Source organism: Mycotypha africana (genome assembly GCF_025528875.1).
Source record: "Mycotypha africana strain NRRL 2978 chromosome Unknown BDF20scaffold_2, whole genome shotgun sequence".
In the NCBI taxonomy this organism is placed as follows: domain Eukaryota; kingdom Fungi; phylum Mucoromycota; class Mucoromycetes; order Mucorales; family Mycotyphaceae; genus Mycotypha; species Mycotypha africana.
Window position 1 is genome coordinate 1539508 of NW_026515726.1, and position 16927 is coordinate 1556434.

The 16927-nt window shown below is 36.9% G+C and overlaps 7 protein-coding genes across 7 annotated transcripts; 3 read left to right on the plus strand and 4 right to left on the minus strand.

Annotated features, from left to right (window-relative positions):
• Window positions 1-1531: 1531 nt before the first annotated feature.
• Window positions 1532-3356, plus strand: BDF20DRAFT_852438 (uncharacterized protein). The gene is made up of 3 exons (XM_053080077.1): window positions 1532-1830; window positions 1908-2055; window positions 2159-3356. The coding sequence occupies exons 1-3, from the start codon at window positions 1611-1613 to the stop codon at window positions 2856-2858; spliced, it is 1068 nt and encodes a 355-aa protein (XP_052939196.1). The 5' UTR covers window positions 1532-1610; the 3' UTR covers window positions 2859-3356.
• Window positions 3357-4029: 673 nt separating this feature from the next.
• BDF20DRAFT_832730 (uncharacterized protein) lies at window positions 4030-4749 on the minus strand (the record flags this gene model as incomplete). Its single annotated transcript, XM_053078569.1, has 1 exon — window positions 4030-4749. One exon carries the CDS (start codon window positions 4747-4749, stop codon window positions 4030-4032), a length of 720 nt encoding a protein of 239 aa, XP_052939197.1.
• A 484-nt stretch (window positions 4750-5233) lies between these two features.
• On the minus strand, window positions 5234-7713 carry BDF20DRAFT_291508 (methylmalonate-semialdehyde dehydrogenase). Its single transcript, XM_053075115.1, has 5 exons — window positions 7377-7713; window positions 7135-7179; window positions 6915-7056; window positions 6471-6789; window positions 5234-6357 (listed from the first exon to the last, which is right to left on the minus strand). Coding segments are annotated over exons 1-5 (1605 nt in total). The 5' UTR covers window positions 7379-7713; the 3' UTR covers window positions 5234-5260.
• Window positions 7714-9939: 2226 nt separating this feature from the next.
• BDF20DRAFT_852459 (uncharacterized protein) lies at window positions 9940-12255 on the minus strand. The gene is made up of 8 exons (XM_053080078.1): window positions 12113-12255; window positions 11944-12031; window positions 11766-11841; window positions 11311-11682; window positions 11182-11235; window positions 11037-11117; window positions 10233-10959; window positions 9940-10162 (listed from the first exon to the last, which is right to left on the minus strand). The coding sequence occupies exons 1-8, from the start codon at window positions 12138-12140 to the stop codon at window positions 9948-9950; spliced, it is 1641 nt and encodes a 546-aa protein (XP_052939199.1). The 5' UTR covers window positions 12141-12255; the 3' UTR covers window positions 9940-9947.
• Window positions 12256-14162: 1907 nt separating this feature from the next.
• Window positions 14163-14857, plus strand: BDF20DRAFT_814200 (uncharacterized protein; the record flags this gene model as incomplete). The annotated part of the gene is made up of 3 exons (XM_053076951.1): window positions 14163-14279; window positions 14365-14571; window positions 14645-14857. The coding sequence occupies 3 exons, from the start codon at window positions 14163-14165 to the stop codon at window positions 14855-14857; spliced, it is 537 nt and encodes a 178-aa protein (XP_052939200.1).
• A 136-nt stretch (window positions 14858-14993) lies between these two features.
• Window positions 14994-16463, plus strand: BDF20DRAFT_291639 (3-oxo-5-alpha-steroid 4-dehydrogenase-domain-containing protein). Its single transcript, XM_053075116.1, has 2 exons — window positions 14994-15297; window positions 15358-16463. The coding sequence occupies exons 1-2, from the start codon at window positions 15225-15227 to the stop codon at window positions 16251-16253; spliced, it is 969 nt and encodes a 322-aa protein (XP_052939201.1). The 5' UTR covers window positions 14994-15224; the 3' UTR covers window positions 16254-16463.
• On the minus strand, window positions 16260-16879 carry BDF20DRAFT_852475 (uncharacterized protein). The gene is made up of 2 exons (XM_053080079.1): window positions 16662-16879; window positions 16260-16585 (listed from the first exon to the last, which is right to left on the minus strand). The coding sequence occupies exons 1-2, from the start codon at window positions 16837-16839 to the stop codon at window positions 16419-16421; spliced, it is 345 nt and encodes a 114-aa protein (XP_052939202.1). The 5' UTR covers window positions 16840-16879; the 3' UTR covers window positions 16260-16418.
• Window positions 16880-16927: the final 48 nt, after the last annotated feature.

A 16927-nucleotide genomic window follows, 5' to 3' on the forward strand; every position in this document is an offset into this window, starting at 1 on the left:
TCTGAAGAACCTTATTGAAGTCTGAAATTTCCTCTATCGACAAGTCTAGGTTCAAGCTAAAATATGGCTTTCAAGGAAGTAACTAGAACCATCAAGAAATATTACAAACAGATGAGGTAGGCTTTCCAATTGTCAAACAGAACTTTGTTTCTAGCTCTGGTAGTATGAAAAAAAAAGTAGCATTGCTAATTGGTAAACCGTTGAACGATTGAAGATCGTTTCGTTTTAAACACAAGTTGTTCGTGATAGGATCGTATTTTAATTGATGTCAGTACTTACTTATGCAATGAGCAGGGACAGTGATGTTTACACTGAATAAGTATATCATGTAGTAGCAACCGTAAGAAAGTGAAATCGAAATAGAAAGCTTAGTAATGTAAAAATATATGGATAACCATAGAATAATATATGTGCAAAATATACTATTGAAGTAGGTTACTTCAATAAATTGATAGCGGATTATACTCACATCCCCTATGGATTTGCAGTAGTATTACTTATGATGGAGTATTATGGTAACGATGGTAACTGCTATATTCCTAGAGAAACGCATTGAACAGGCGATAGGCTCCTCAGCCAAGAACTGAGCTTGATTTTTATGCTCAAGAGCTCTATACTTTGTATCTCATCCGTTATGAAACCTTGACGATCCGATATCCTCTCACTTCTGAACACGCTTTTGTAAAGTTATGGGTTTATAAGAACCTTGATAGCGTATACAATAGCTATATAAAATCTCAAAAGTTAAGGTCTTTTGTCGCGATTTTCGGCTGAACGCTGTAAATTAATGTTCAAATATTATACTGCCTGTTGTAGTTGTGTTTGCAAAGTGGCTGAGCTCAGTAGTTGTGAGTGCTGCTGAAAAAGATGCTACTGTAGATGCAAAAGCGACAGCCATCAAAGCTTTTACTACCTTTTAATTGGCTTCCAAAAGGGTGCATTCAATTTTTTGTTTAAAGCTGCTCAGGTGGCTCCAATGTCAACTATAAAATACACAATGTTACTTTAGAATCGCTCCTTTTGCGGACTATATTTGTTCACCAAAGCATCATGAAAGACGCTTAGAATGTCGGCTGCTTAAACAAACAACAACTCCTGGTATTGTTTAATCTTCAATGTTTCCTACTTCAACTTGTTGGTGGAATTGAGCGTTCACATGCTTTTGGCATTTTTTTAATGACTTGATAAAGTGTCTCAACCAGTAGTTTTGTACTTTATATCTTTTAGATGTTTGACTAGTTGGGGGCCCCTGTCAAAATCTTCATAAAGCACTCTTCTCTGTATAGGTATTGATGTAGTTGTGCCCTTTTCGCTCAAATTTCTTTCTGTCTTCTTATCATGATATCCATGCTCTAACAGAGAATTAACAAGATAAAACGGATAATAGATAAATTGTACAATCACCCATGGTTTGGCTTTCTCTTAACAGTGATAAACATTTCTTCTGAGTACGTCAAGCATCAAAATGCATAATTCACTTTTTAAACTACCGCAAAATTGTTCGAGTAACGTACAAATTTAAAAAAATTGGAGGTTTTGCACTCTTTTTCGTTTCCATCTGCTTTTTCGGAATTATAATTCCAACGTTAAGCATTGAGCCAGTGTAAAACATGAAAGAAATAGGAACAGATTATCCTTACAGAGCAACCCTACAATGCTTTTTGGATACTTTAAAGCTTCCCTTTCCATACTACGATTTGACTCAACCAAACAACCTCATAGATCTCTATACGAGCACAGATCCGTTCGCATTTGCCATGCGGTTAGTTTCTGTCCTTACACTTATCCACTATGTAGTATCAGAAATTACCAAAAATTACAGTCAAGTTGGTAAATACTACTTTAATTTTAAATACCTTGTTCTTGCATGCTTATGTTTTAATTTTCAATTTATGCTTATCTTATAGATAAGTCGTGGTCGATATTGCCAGTGGTTTATGCATGGCATTTCACATTACATCATTATTTCAACCATGGATACTTTCATCCACGACTTTTATTAGCCACTATATTAATCACTCTATGGGGAAGCCGCCTTACTTATAATTTTGCTCGGTAAAAGGATAATGAAGTATATTGATATTGCAACTAACTGCTTGGAATAATCTGCTTTCATGCCTGCTATAACTCTCACACTATTGTTATGTATATCATTTAGGAAAGGAGGCTACCGCTGGTCAGGTCAAGATTACAGATATCCATATCTGCTTGAAAAACTAGGCAAAACTAAATTTGCTCTACTCAATTTGACACTCATCGCACCTTTCCAAGATTTCCTTCTCTTATTCATGGTTTCTCCATTGTACATCATTTACCAGTTTGACGCGTTTACTCTCACAATGTCAGATATTGTAGTCACGATAGTCTTTCTGGGGTTTCTATTATTGGAAACAGTAGCGGATGAACAGCAATATGTTTTTCAAACTGAGAAGCATGCTTTATTAAATCATGTTGAATCAAAAAACCAACTGAAAGGCGATTACAAGCTTGGTTTCTTATGGCATTCTGGCATATTTCAATACAGCAGGCATGCTAACTTCTTTGCAGAGCAGTGTATGTGGTGGACCATCTATCTGTTCTCCCTTGTAGCGACGACTCAGTATGAAGGAAAGAGTTTTCTTACTGTTCAGCATTGGATGAATTGGTCGATCGTAGGTCCGTTTGTACTGACCCTACTATTTCAAGGCAGTACATGGCTTACGGAGGTAATAATAAACGAAAATCATTGTATTTTTACATGGTCAACCCTAAAGCAGAATTTCTTCCTATTTCCCGTATGTAATTTCTTGATCTTAAATGACAACAGAAAATTTCTTCCGAGAAATATCCAGAATACGCGGCCTACTGTAAGGCTGTGAATAGGTTCGTGCCTTGGTTTCCTGAGTCCCACTCGCAGAACGGAAATACTAGTAGCAAGAAAAATATTTAATCGGTTAATATATCTTTAACCTCGTGCAAAAATATACGTAACTCTGTTTCTATTTAACACATTTCCGGTTTAGAGTATCACTCTTAACAATTCAAATACTCCGTTTAGTTCTGTATAAGAACAATAACAATGACTGATTAATCAACCACAAAGAGAAGATTGATAAAATATGCATTTAGGTTTCCTTGTACTTAATCTCGTCATCATTTTAGTTCCTCTCCTATTCTCGTACAAAAACTTTATATTAAAAGCAAATGCTTCTTGAACAACTCTTGAAAGGAAAACCTAGGTTTCTCTCAATTTAATGAGACACATCTTGCCAAAAAGGTATACTAGCTGTAGTAAATTGCTGGGCATTTATGGTTGCAGACGTGTAAGATGACACGCATGGTATAAAAATTAGAATAATATTGTAATTTACGGCAATCGCACAAATAACCCGCTTCTTTCACGTCCCCTGCCAATTTGGATAGATGTCAAGATTAAATTTTCTTTTTTTAAAATCGAATTATACGTTTATCCTTTGGTTACTTTTGGCTGCAATATCTGAGATGTTCATCTAGAAACAATAACATGCATGCCATCGTAGTTCTTACTGTTTGCCTGGTATATTATATTGACGAGGGAATTGTCGCGTTAGACCTTCTGGCAATACTACGTATACAAACGTGAAAATGGTTGTCTAAAAAACGAAGGAACTCTCGAAAATATATTTTTGGTCAACTGGGAGAAAATGGAAGTATTGAAAGGGATATAAAAGATCAAATTAAAATGTGAGTATTTTTTAGAGGTGTTGAAAGGGGCAAAATACACATCGAAAACTATGACTAATATTAAGGAGTGAAGGGCATATCTGGAAAATACAGCAATATCCATGTCTACTTTTTTGCTTGGTTTACACATGAAAGCTTTGTAAAAGATAAATATCAACACTAAAACCGATATAATTACATTATTTAGCTATACGATATAGCATTATACACATACACATACATACATACATCCATTAAGTGCATATACAGTGTGATGTTTTAAGCAATAAAATAAAAATACTTCACCCACCATTCTGCGGCAACATTGGTATATAAGTGCTGTTACTATTAGACGCCACACGCCACTTTTTGCACAGAAGGTGGTTCTGCTAGTAAGGTCGGCGACGATGACAAAGAAGAGTTATCTAATGTCATCTGTAACTGAACTCCAGGCGGGGGGCTCTCTCCAAAGCCTTTGTTACTATTTCCATTGTGTAATAGAGCGGGATTGTGCGCAACGGTAGAGGCTGAGGATGACAATGTAGTTGACGTTATCGAGGAGAATTTACTGCTGTATGCAGATTCCGGTGTAGTAAGTATCCACTTGTCAATGGCATTAGCGGTTATTTGAGTGGTATAGGCTGATGAATGATAGGGATAAATATTATGCGGATTGTGGTGTTGATCATACAGTCGATTGTTATTATTATTCCATTCAACTTCTGCTTCTTGAAGCTCCTTGTGCCTCTTCTCAAAAGACAAAGATTGTTCTGAACGTTTTAGTCGTCCAATACGATTCTCTGTAACTTTTCGCCTGATACGATTACAATTAAGGATAAGGCAAATAACTATCAATAGCAGCACCACTGTTACGATGGTAAAAGAACCCCAAGTGCTCGTTGGTATCCGCTCTGATGTTGCACGCCCTAATCCCAGGGTCAAATTTGACTCTGCTTTGGCTGCTGTTGTGTGATTCTTTGAATTGAATCCAGCGACTTTATGCGATGCAGTTTTAATATGCTGAGTAGGGTCATCCGATACAGCAAACTTATCTTGTGGCAATGACATTATTACACTCGAGGGATTTAGTGATTACTGGTTTGATTTTTCAACGCCAAGATTTATGATTGCTAAAAGGAAGAGGGAAGAAGATTAAAGAAGGATTCTTAGTATACCAACAGGAATGAAACCTTTTTCTTCAATTATATACTATTGCATTAAATAGGGGCGAGAAGATACAGTGTTTTATATCGTCGGTACCTGAATCTGTAATCGTGTCTTCGCAAAACACTTTAGATATAAGCTACAGATTGAGGGGTCAAATATGGAGATAGCTATCATGATAAGCAAAGGGCATTTTTCAACGCCTGCATTGACTGAAAACCAGTCATTCATTCCTGAAGGTAATTGGAATTACGAAGTAATTGCTATAAAGCTCGTATTTTCTTTGTATAGTTACTAACAGAGATCTCAAACATCTAAATCGGAAAAAAAAACTTTTATTTATTCATAAAGATCATAGGTAACAGTAAAATCTGTATGAGAAAGGGGGAGGGGACGGAAAAGTTGTTCTTTTTGATCATCGCATAGTAGGCATAGATACAGAAGCCCGTGAATGGGAGGAGTCACTTTCCTTCCATAAAGATGTAACGGTTTTAGGCTTAGTATAGAAGTGCAAACCACTCTTACCATAGAAGTTCATATCTCCTAGGATAGAGCCTCTACTACCTGTGAAAGAGAAAGGTGGAACAGGGACAGGAATAGGAACGTTGATACCGACTTGTCCAACATCGATCTCATGTTCAAATTTACGAGCAGAAGGACCGGAATTGGTGAAAACAGCTGTGCCATTACCATAAGGATTCTTATTGATCAATTCTATCGCTTCATCCAATGTGTCAACGTTCAAACAGACCAAAACAGGGCCAAAGATCTCCTCACGATAACATTCCATATGTGTCTTTACATCTGTCAATAAAGTAGGACCGACAAAGTTACCCTTTTCATAACCCTTCACAGTAACACCACGGCCATCTAGTAGTAAGTTAGCGCCTTCATTGGCACCACTTTGAATGAGTCTCTCCACACGTTCCTTTGACTGGACGGTAATGAGAGGACCAACGTCTGTATCAGGATCCATACCATAGCCCACCTTCAAGTTACGAGCACGTTCCGCTAACTCAGGTAACCAATCTTTTGTCTCGCCAACACAAATGAGGGTACTAAGAGCCATACATCTTTGACCAGCAGCACCGAAAGCAGCGCCAGCAATTGCATTCAGAGCAGCCTGTTTGTTGGCATCAGGAAGCAAAACAGCATGGTTTTTAGCACCCAAGTTTGCTTGAACACGCTTACCATTAGCGCTACCACGGCTGTAAATATGTTCACCTGCACGATCAGAACCGACGAAAGAGATAGCTTTGATCTGAGGCTCATCACAAATATAGTTGACGCAGTCAACAGAACCATGAACAACGTTCAAAACACCATCAGGAATACCGGCTTCAGCAGCAATCTTTGCCAGCATCATCATGGCTCCAGGGTCACGTTCAGAAGGCTTCATGATAATGGAGTTACCGGCAGCAATAGCCAAAGGGAACATCCAAAGAGGGATCATCGCAGGGAAATTGAATGGACAGATACCAGCAACTACACCTAAGGGCTCACGGTACATATCTATTATTGGATGGCCACTTGGTCAGTATATATCCACGTATGAAAAACGCTCGATGTCTGCCCGTTTTGCACCTTTCTCTCTTTTTATCCCTCTTTATTTTTGGGTTACGTACAAGTTTCCATATCCTTAGCTACAGTTAATTTCTCGCCCATCAAATGTGTGGTAAGTGCACATGCTTGTTCAACAACTTGAAGGCCACGGAAAACATCACCCTTAGCGTCCGCAAATGTTTTACCCTGTTCTTGAACAATGTTTTCTGCAATCTTGTCTTGATTTAAGCGGATCAAATATTGCAGGTCCATCATAACTCTCTGACGAGCTAACACAGTTGTTTGTCTCCATTTTTTAGCTGCAGCCGCGGCAGTTTCAGTAGCTTCTTTTAATTCATCTTGTGTAGTTTCAGGAACGTAACCGATCAATTCTTGGGTAGCCTATTATCAAATCACAAGAATTTAAATTGTTAACAGAAACTGCTCTCTTCACTTTACGACTCTAAAAGTTAGGCGCTGCATCTCGATAACCCATATCTCATTAGTAGGCAATGCCAGTGACTTACAGGATTACGAAGTTCAATCCAGTCATTTGTTTTTGAGTCTGTAAATTTGCCATTGATATAGTTTTTGACAGTTTCAACACCAGATACTCTTTGCAAAAGTGGTAACTGAGTGCTGAAGGTTCGTCGAGCGAACGGTGCTGTTCTAAAATCAGAGTAAACACGTTGTTAACATCCTTATTATGTATAATTTCTTTCCCAAAGGGCCTGTCAATAGTAATACCTCTTCAAATATGTAGACGAGTTCTTTAAAGAGGCTGAAAGCATCCTTTGCAAATATAAGAAAGTAAGATAAAGTGTGAGAAAAACTGGATTTTTAATAACGAAAAGCCCGTTTTATATGAGAACAATCGAGTTTTCGTTCCTGTTATTCGGAACCTTAAAAAACTGCTGTTGTTCAAACAGATTGTAAGCATTACATGCGTACAGTATGTATGAACAACAGTGGAAAGTATTATTATCTACATGCGTTCCGATTGACGAGTTGGAGCGACATGTCATTGCAGTATATGGTAAGCTTTTGTCCAGTGTGAATGTGCTCCATTTAGACATGATTTATAACGGTCCTTTTTCCATTATACATATACGGCTGAAGCAGGCTTGCCTGGTGGGAAAAGAAACTTTGATCAATCATTTTTTGCATTACAAACTTCAAACGAAGCGACACAAATTTCAATTGCGGGCGATCGTGACCGCCTCGGAATAAACATAGGGAGTTGGTCTTCCAAAGTTGGCAGTTTTTTCATTTTCAGTAGTTATCTCTTAAGAAGGGATTGTCTGTATCACTTGTTGTTACAGGGATAAAAAAAATAGAAAGTTTACATTCGACGCTTCCTAGGGCAAAAACAACTTCTTTAAGTAAAGATCTTCCAGACTTGTTTACATGGTCTTGAAAAGAAAAGCGAGGGGATAATTCTACGTACCTAGGATGGGCACTCGCAATGTGTGATAATCGTATGAATCATACTGACAAAGGAGCTGCTACTATTAGTTATAAGAACGTCAGAAGATCTGCTATTGATGCGTTAGCCTTTTCTTTCTTTACAAGATGAAAGATTTTAAATGTGCTTTTCTTCAATTTTCAGCAAAATACCCTCTGTCGAAAAGGTTTGAAGACTGATAAAGGATATGTTACCTTATCAGCGAATTTGCTTACAAGACACGATGTAATCCAATTTGTAAGCTTTCGATATACGTGCAGTAAATAGTACTTAAGAACTTAAGCACTTTAACGTACTCAGTCTACCCTTTGAGATCAAGCCATCTCCCAAGTTTTAAGGCTGCTTTGCTGTAATTTATCGTATGCAAAAATCACCGCGCTAGGAACTGCAATTAGGATATGTAGAAGCCAATGCTCACCTATCACAAAAAATGTCGCACCGCATTATCAACAGCACAACAAGTGTTACAGAACTCCAGCAGCATTTGGAAGCATCACTTTTTAATAGTTATGGAGACATGGCGGTTTAAGATTGAGCGGCATAAATACATTCTTTGATCAATTGAAAGTCGCCTGCTCCTACTCTTGTTAGCAAGTCCGATATTCAATCAATGGAGTGGGCGGGGGAGCGTTCTTCAAATTCATGAGTGAGTCTCGTATATTGTGGGATATTTTCCCCACAAAGCTAAAGAGTTATAACATGTATAAGAGAAAAACTAGAGAATGAAGATAATGATAATGCTAATGTTTGAATGTTCAATGGAAATAGATTGCTTTTTTCCAAGCGAAATATGGCTGCATATATATAAAATTGTTATTCATGAGTAGTATCAATATGCAAAATGAATGTTTATTATTTTGGGGAGAGGAGAGGAGCAAGATATGGGTATTGCTAACTAGTAAGCAGAAAGACCGATGGGGGTATTGTTAATGAGGAATGAAGAGCTCACATCGTTAGAGGTAGAAGTATGCAGCATGCATATATTTAAAATTGTTGTTAATTTCAGCTTTAAACGGTCAATCTGTCAGTATTGATTTTCAGGCTTTCTGCCTAAGGTTTTGTTTGTTCTCTTTATTCGCCTTAACCATTTATCAGCCTTCATCATGCATAATAGCTTTTCATGCGTCTGCTTAACATGTTCCACCATTTAATACTGGGGTTTTTTTTCCCGTTTGGCGATTGAAAGGGTCCAAGCTATTTGACAAGAATACTTCATCGTTTAAACGTATACAAAGTATTTTAAATGAATTCTTTCAGAAATTAATGAAAGGTATTCCAGTTATTGGAAATCAAAGCAGGCATCAATTTGATTCGTAACTATCATTTTGTGAAGACGTGGAATTGATATTAAGAATGCTATTTGAGAGCAATCCGATAGTAATAATGATGATGTAAAAGCTCTAGTATACACAATTGAAAACTTGAGCGGATAAAGAAGCAGTGAAGCGCGAAAAGAACAGCAAACGAACATGGCCAATACCATCAGCAATTCGATAGTGCCAGTATCCGTATCACTTTATTCTGCCCCTCTTCCTTCCCTTTTTTTCTTTTTTATAAATTACATAAAATGGCATGAAAGACTTTCTTTGTTCCCCCATATCTATACTGTTAATATAAACATTCGTATGATTAGAAACAAAAGGAAAATATCCTGTAAATATTCTCACTTTCGTTAAGGCAGAAAAAAGGGAGATGCCTGCTGACAAAAATGATATATATTGATACATATTTGGCTTGTAAAAACCAAGGAAAAAGGAAAGTAGTGTACGATAGTAATACTCGGAGGCTGGTGAATAACAAAGGTACTGTTCCAAATAATATTTTGGAAATTGGGAATATGTGTTATTATTATCCTACATTCTTCAATCATTGTATTCACCCGTTTGCTCCATATCAACGCCAAATTGTTCATAAGTAACCTTATAACGTAGGCGTAATTGTTCCTAAAGAAGAAGATGTATCAGTGCAATCAGATTTAGCTTCTTGCATCTTTTTGACTTGTATCTTACCCTTTTAGGATTATCAATAGTAATAGATTGAGTAACTGTTTTATCTGATTTCGGTGGAACAGACATAGCAGAGACTGGACCCATCTTCAAATGCATTGACTATAATAAAAAGACTTTTTTGGTATTGCAGCTTTAAAACTTTTATAAACTTTGTGATTTACCTTTCTAGCTGCAAGAAGTAGAACCATTTTATCCATGGGTGCAGTAGATTTATTTGAATAATAAGCTGTCATTTTCCACACATCACCCATTGAATGAACGACCAATTGTACATTAAGCCCATTCTTATTGATAAGTTCAACTGTTATTGTTATGAGAATTTCCTTCTATTAGAATAGAGACGATGATAAATGTTTATGAAGGGCACTTACTGGTCTTTAGAATTTTATCCTGTACTAATGATGTATGAGAAGCTGAAACGGGGCTATTCTGGTAATTAGAAACTGTAGGACTAGGACTAGCAGCAGAGGATGCCACCTTATTGTTATTGGATTGTGCTGGAGCAGATAGTAATTCGAAAGGATCAGTCGAAGTTGTTCCAATTGCCATGACCGTGTCTTTAGCGTTGGCAGATGGTTGATTCTTTGAGATATTTGCTTTTTCTCCAAAGATATCATTTAATTCATCCAAAGCGTTCTTTTGTGCAGAAGAGTATCCAATAGCAGATCCAGATGAAGATGGTTCTGGTGAATTGTTAAAGTCATCCAAGTCAATCAAACTGATCGCTTGAGGAGGCAAATCCTTTTCTGGCATCATTGGATTGTTGGCTTCAGTGAGGTACTTTCCACTGACATCATACTTCGTATCATATCTGCCTTGCTTCACATCGTGATATTTTAACATGACGCCTTTCACGATCGACTTGACTTCGTTCAATTCTTCAATCTTTTCACTGTCCTCTTCCTCCTTTAACAAGTTTTTGATCTTTGATAACGCGCTCTCACAAGCATTTCTTAATTCTTCCATAGTACCCTCTTCCTCAATCACATCTCCTTCCTTCATGTTATCTAACATTTCATACAGTAAGCGTGCCTTATTCTGTATCTTATGTAATTCCTCTGCGAATTTCTCTTTGAAGTTTGTCTGGTGTTTCTTATCCTAATCATTGAATTATTTTTTGTTAATCATACTGATACAAGGCACTTCTAAAGTTTATGAAGAGTTATAATTCCTACATAACCCGTCATTATCTTCATCAACTTATTTGCTTCCACGAGATCTTGTGGTCTTCCTCTTCTGATCAACTCTTGTAATTTCTAGAATAGTATTGACCAATGTGAGTATGCATATAAAATATGTTCGATCCATCACTGATCTTACTGCAGATTTTGCTTGTCTATCTTCTTCTTCTAATTCTTGTTCAGACTTCAGCGTCTGATTATAGAATGCCAAATTAATCACTCAACAACTTTGAATGGATTATTACATTTTTCTTCTTCAAAGACTTACTTCTGGTGGCGCTAAAGCAGCAATGGATGATTCACGAATCTCGGGGAATTGATACCCTTTGTATTTCAGCAATCGATACATATCTTTTATGTGCACCATATCTTCGCGATATCTTGATAATTCTGCTAATGCTACTTTCCACTCCTTAATCAAATAGAGTATACGATCAATGACTGGGTTGGCCATAAATTGTTGAGGCGGCACATAGTCAAAGTGATTCCATTGATTTTCTGGAGCTGATTGAACAGGATTGGGCGCATAACGAGCAGGTGGGCGCTCGGGAAATCGGCGCACAAGCGCATTCAAGAATTCTTTCGATGCAATTTGTAAGTGAAATGGATACCCACAATTCTTTACACAATTATCCAATAACTGCATGAAAACATGATTAACAAAAAATTGAAAGTGAGATTCTGCTCTTCAGGCGAGAAGACTTCTTTCCTTTGTCAATTTACAGTGAGCGCCAACATAGCCTGGTTCATCTTTGTGCTATTGACGAGTCGAACTATGTTTTGTGCTGCTGCACGTGGCCTGAATATGAAGCAGTGGCGTTAATTGAAACCTTTCATACAGAATATTTGATTAAGCATGTTATCTTTGTGCTTGCACTGTAAGACTGAAATCAATACATACGCAGTCCCCTGTTTCTTATTGATCGTCTCGCATATCTCAAGATTAAGCGCAAGATTTGGATCATATCGAGAAGGACTACAAGCTCTTTCTGAAGAGATAAATGCGAATCGTGCTTTAATAATCTTATCAAAGTTTTTGAAAGTGTAAAGTTCAGTTTTTCAAAGATTACCAATTAAACCGTTCAAAGAATAACCCATCCTCTTAAAATATACGTGATGATTTCGCCCAGAAGATAAATGATAAGATACTCAGGCAAAGACAGGAAAGAAAACAGAAAAGGATGAAAAACAGGTCAACAAAATAAAAAAAAAAAAAAAAAAGAAAAACTTCAAATTTCCAGAAATCGTTTCCGGGGATCTTTCGGTGCGATTGGCTGGCAAAAGAACAGAATTGCCCAAAAATTAGTCTGCATAGTTTCATGGTGCAAAGCACATGATGTTCAGTGATACACTTTCTTTTTTTTTTGTTTTTTTTTGCTGTGTATCTACAGGTATTTTCACATGTGACAGTAACAATTTAACCGCAATATCCTGCTAATTTTCCACCATAAAATCCATCTTCTTTCTCGAGGAAATATATAGCAATAAGAAATGTCTTCCGCTGGAAAGCTATTCTTTGCCAAAAGTTGACCTAGCAATAGCCCAGCAATTGCCCAACGGCAAATATGCAAAGTGACGTATGCTTATATCGTTCAGAAAAGTTAGCAGTGAATTTGTCCGTTATACATCGCATCCACTTATTTCACCCGCCCTAAAGTGTCTATCCACTGAGCCGCCAACACTAAAATGTCCAAAAATTAAATCAGTCACAAAATTTAAAGAAAAGGTGGAAGCTTCGCACCTTTTCAGTTAAGCAAGTCAGCGAAGGAGTTTGTAATAAGTGCTCTGTGTTGAATTGATTGATTCTAAGGGAGTTGAACGCAGGCATCGCTGAAGCAAATAATGTATATGAGAGCCCTAATATACCGATTGTTTAGACGCCCAGGCCATCACAAGACTTGGTAGTTTGCCCATATTAACGGAGACGCAATTTAGTTTACGGAACGAAGAAGCCTTTGATAGCTTTCTATTATATTTATCCTTCAATCGTTAGACTTGTGTAGGGTTGGCAAGTTTAACTAGCAAAACATAGAGAGAGGTCGCGTTCCGTTCGTGTTTATGCTTAACGTATTCATATATCCTCTGCTCTAATGAAACCTTTCATTCTTTGGAGTCCAATACCTGTACCTCTACCACTAATGAACAGCAACGGTGGAGCATCTGCTCCTTCTTTTTATTCATATCGTTCGATCATAGCTTTCCAATTAGATCTTGCATTGCTCTCGAATAATAGCGTAAGACATTTTCATGATCATAAAGGATGGCAAAAGTCTTACATCAAGTATTAGATAGTGTAAGTCAGCTATATCTCTCTTAGTGTTGAGCCGAAATATCTTATAAATACCAATGTGATAACTCAGGTAAAAAACCTGAACGCCTATAGTGATGGTATCAAGATGATTCAAGCCATCAATATCTTAAAAAAAAAAATGTTCGATTCTATGTGGAATAGATAACCTTTTTTGAGAATTTCTATTATTCGAAATCAAATCCTTAACCTTACCATATATCCGCGGCATTGAACAATGGTCAATTCAGAGTAAGGTTATCTAAATTAGAAGATAATGCTTAATAACAAATTTAAGCGCAACACTTAATTCATAAGTCAGACATTATATTCCCGACTTCTAGGATAAGTTTATATTCGATATGCCATCTTGAGACGGAAGGGGAAATCTAGAGTGATTTATAGCTATCTCGCTATTACAATTACCCTCAAATGTTACAAAGGATCCATAATTTCTCCTCCTTGAATTCACCATGACATACGTTTTCGAAAAAGAAATTTACCTCCACGCATCGTATTGTAGCTTAACAATTCTCATTGTAACAGTCGATAATCTAAAAACTCGTTATTTATCGAGTATGCTATAATATTTTAGCTATTGTTTACTACCCTTATATTGTTTTGCAAAATGACAACGATTTCCTTTAGCATCAAAAATAAAGGATTGATGAGACGCATTCCAAAAATTTGCCATTGAGGCTCGAAAGATATTTACTGCAAATCGGATATCGAAAAGCTTACATAAGAAATAAAGCTAAAAAGCAATTGCCGGAATTGCACTTTTCACCGTCCTTTCACTCATTGCTATTATTTGGTTTCGTATACGAAAAATAATGGAAAGTGACGAGGAGTTTCATGACACAATTGACTTACATATAAGGTGGTCAGACAGACAAGACTTGGTGCTTCATGTTTCACCCGAAAGTACCATACATGATATAAAAGAAAAAGTAATTTGAAAAAACGAAGAGTACTAAGTTGACAACTAAAACTGATCGCCATTGTCTTGCTTTGACATCGCTGCCTTGCTCTCAGATCCGACAGTCTTCACCTACGATAGAAAGAAAATATATTCGATTAATTCATAATGGTCGAGTTTTGGAAGACTATAAATCTTTGAAAGAATACGGAGTAGGGAAGATAATTCGATCTGATTCTAAAGCTAAACTAGAACCGCCTTCACCAGTCTATTTTCACTGTTCCTTATCCGATTATAAACCAACTATACAAAATTCACAGAACGTAGGTAGATTTTCTTAGTTACGATGTATGAAGCAGCTTTCATGTGTTTGCCTAATTCTATAAATTGATTTAGAATTATCCTCAAATTATACCACCTACTGGCTTTGACAGATTAAGAGAAGCAGGATTTTCAGAGGAAGATATTCAAAACTTCAGAACACAGTTTCACAGATTTAATGGCACTGCGTTGGATGAATTACCAACAGAAGAAGCAAGAAATTTAGAAGAGCAGTGGATGGACAACACAGGAGAAACTTTACCTGATGGGAGTAAGTATTCTCTATAGTGAGTTTGATTCATAACATCTCCCCGTTTTGTTAATGCATAAATATTGTACGATTTTTCGTATAGCTGTGCAAGGAACATATAAAGAGATGATGTGGGGTTTAATGTTAGGGTTCTTTTTAGGCATTTTATGCCTATTTTGGTTTAAAGAATCGGTTTTTTCAAGACGCCATCAAATGGGCATTATAGCGGGCATCTTAATCAATATATCCTTTGGCGTACTTCATGTTTATTATTAATGTCAAACATTTGCATCTAATTGTAAATTTAAACCATTGTAAGGAAATAAAACAATAAAATACCTGTACATAAGAGCTATCATTGACTATTTGTATAGGAGAAGAAAAAACCATCACTTCGCTGACAATATGAAAACATATTCCGAATGTATACGCACACCTTCCCAAATCCAATTTCCTGAACTTTTTTCCTTTTCTTGCTGTATGTATTTAATAGTTTTTACGTGCGTTTGTTTACTCATACTTACGCTGCTCAGTATAGCTGCTCAACAGTTACATGAACTACAAGCATCAGTATTATCTTATGGAAAACTCAACTTACATAATCAAAAGAAGCCGAGAACCTTGTGGGCTGATCAGCTGTCAAAATTAACCTTACCGAAGTACTACTTTTGCCATTTTTACGTGATTGGTTTAGCAACGTCTGTCATCTGTCTGATCGAAATGCTAGCATGGACACAGTACAATAAACCGCTTTTATTGATCAGCTTACTACAGCGATTTGACAACGATGTTGGAAGTCGACATTTATCCTTACGCCAATGTACAGTGGGGTTTACCTTAATGACAATTCACCTCATACGACGTGTTTATGAGTCATTTTTGGTTGAAAGGCCTTCGAAAACTGCCACTATGCATTTTTCTCATTATTTAATAGGAGTAGGATTTTATGGTGCTATGGTGTTGGGCACGTGGTTAGAAGGCGCCTCCAATTTTGAAATATGGTCGCATCAATCGGCCAGATATGATAATGAGAGCCAACGTGATGGTTCTTTTGAGAATATAACCATGGTATTTTCCATTTTACTATTTCTCTATGCCACATACCACCAATATCGATGTCATTCTATCCTCGCCTCACTTCGTCAAAAATCCTCCGCATCTACGGAAACTACTGCCATCTCAAAAAACGGTTATTCTATCCCTAAAGGTGATTGGTTTGATATACTTGTCACCCCACATTATTTTGCAGACATCTTAATCTATGTTTCTCTCAATATCCTTTACCATTTCAACAATTACATATTTCTCTGTGGGCTTATCTGGACGATTGTCAATCTCTCCATCACAGCCAATGAAACCAAGCAATGGTATGTCAGACACTTCCAAAATGCATTTCCGAAAGACAGATATAGGATTATACCCGGCTGTTATTGATGGTTTTTGTCTCTTTTATTCCTAACTTCTATATTACAAAATTTTGGGTCTTCTTCATTGATACATAAAATCACACATTAACATTAATTGATAAAGAGCAACCTAATTGTGTGGAGAAAATTTCGTAATGGTGCCTGTAATGGTATCGCTTTTGCTTTTGGTTGTTTATTTGTTCTTTGTGAATCTGTAGTTGAATCGTTTTCTTGTGAATGAGAATTCGCCGAGTTTATGACCAATCATCTCTTCTGTCACTAATACTGGCATATATTCTTTTCCATTGTGTACTAAAAACTTCAAACCAACGAAGGAAGGTAGGATCGTGCAACTACGAGCTATGAACAGGTGTTGGAAAAGTTGAGATCAGACAGGCAAAGTAGAATTGTGTAAGTGAAAGAATGTCAGTCTAACCTTGTGTAGCAATGGGAGTGCCATTGGCAATAGCTTGCTTTAAACCAGGGAATGCTACAAAAAAAGGACCTTTCCAGGCTGATCGGGGCATTTGTTGTAAAAGATTGGTATATGTTAAGACGAAGCACGAAGTAAAATGGGAAAAAATGAGGGGTACAACAGTTAAGGCACCACACATGATTTTCTCTGCTGGAAATTATGTGTCAAACCCCGGCTTCTTGAATTTGAGCTTCTGATCAAAATCGCTCAAAAAGAAAAAGAAACTC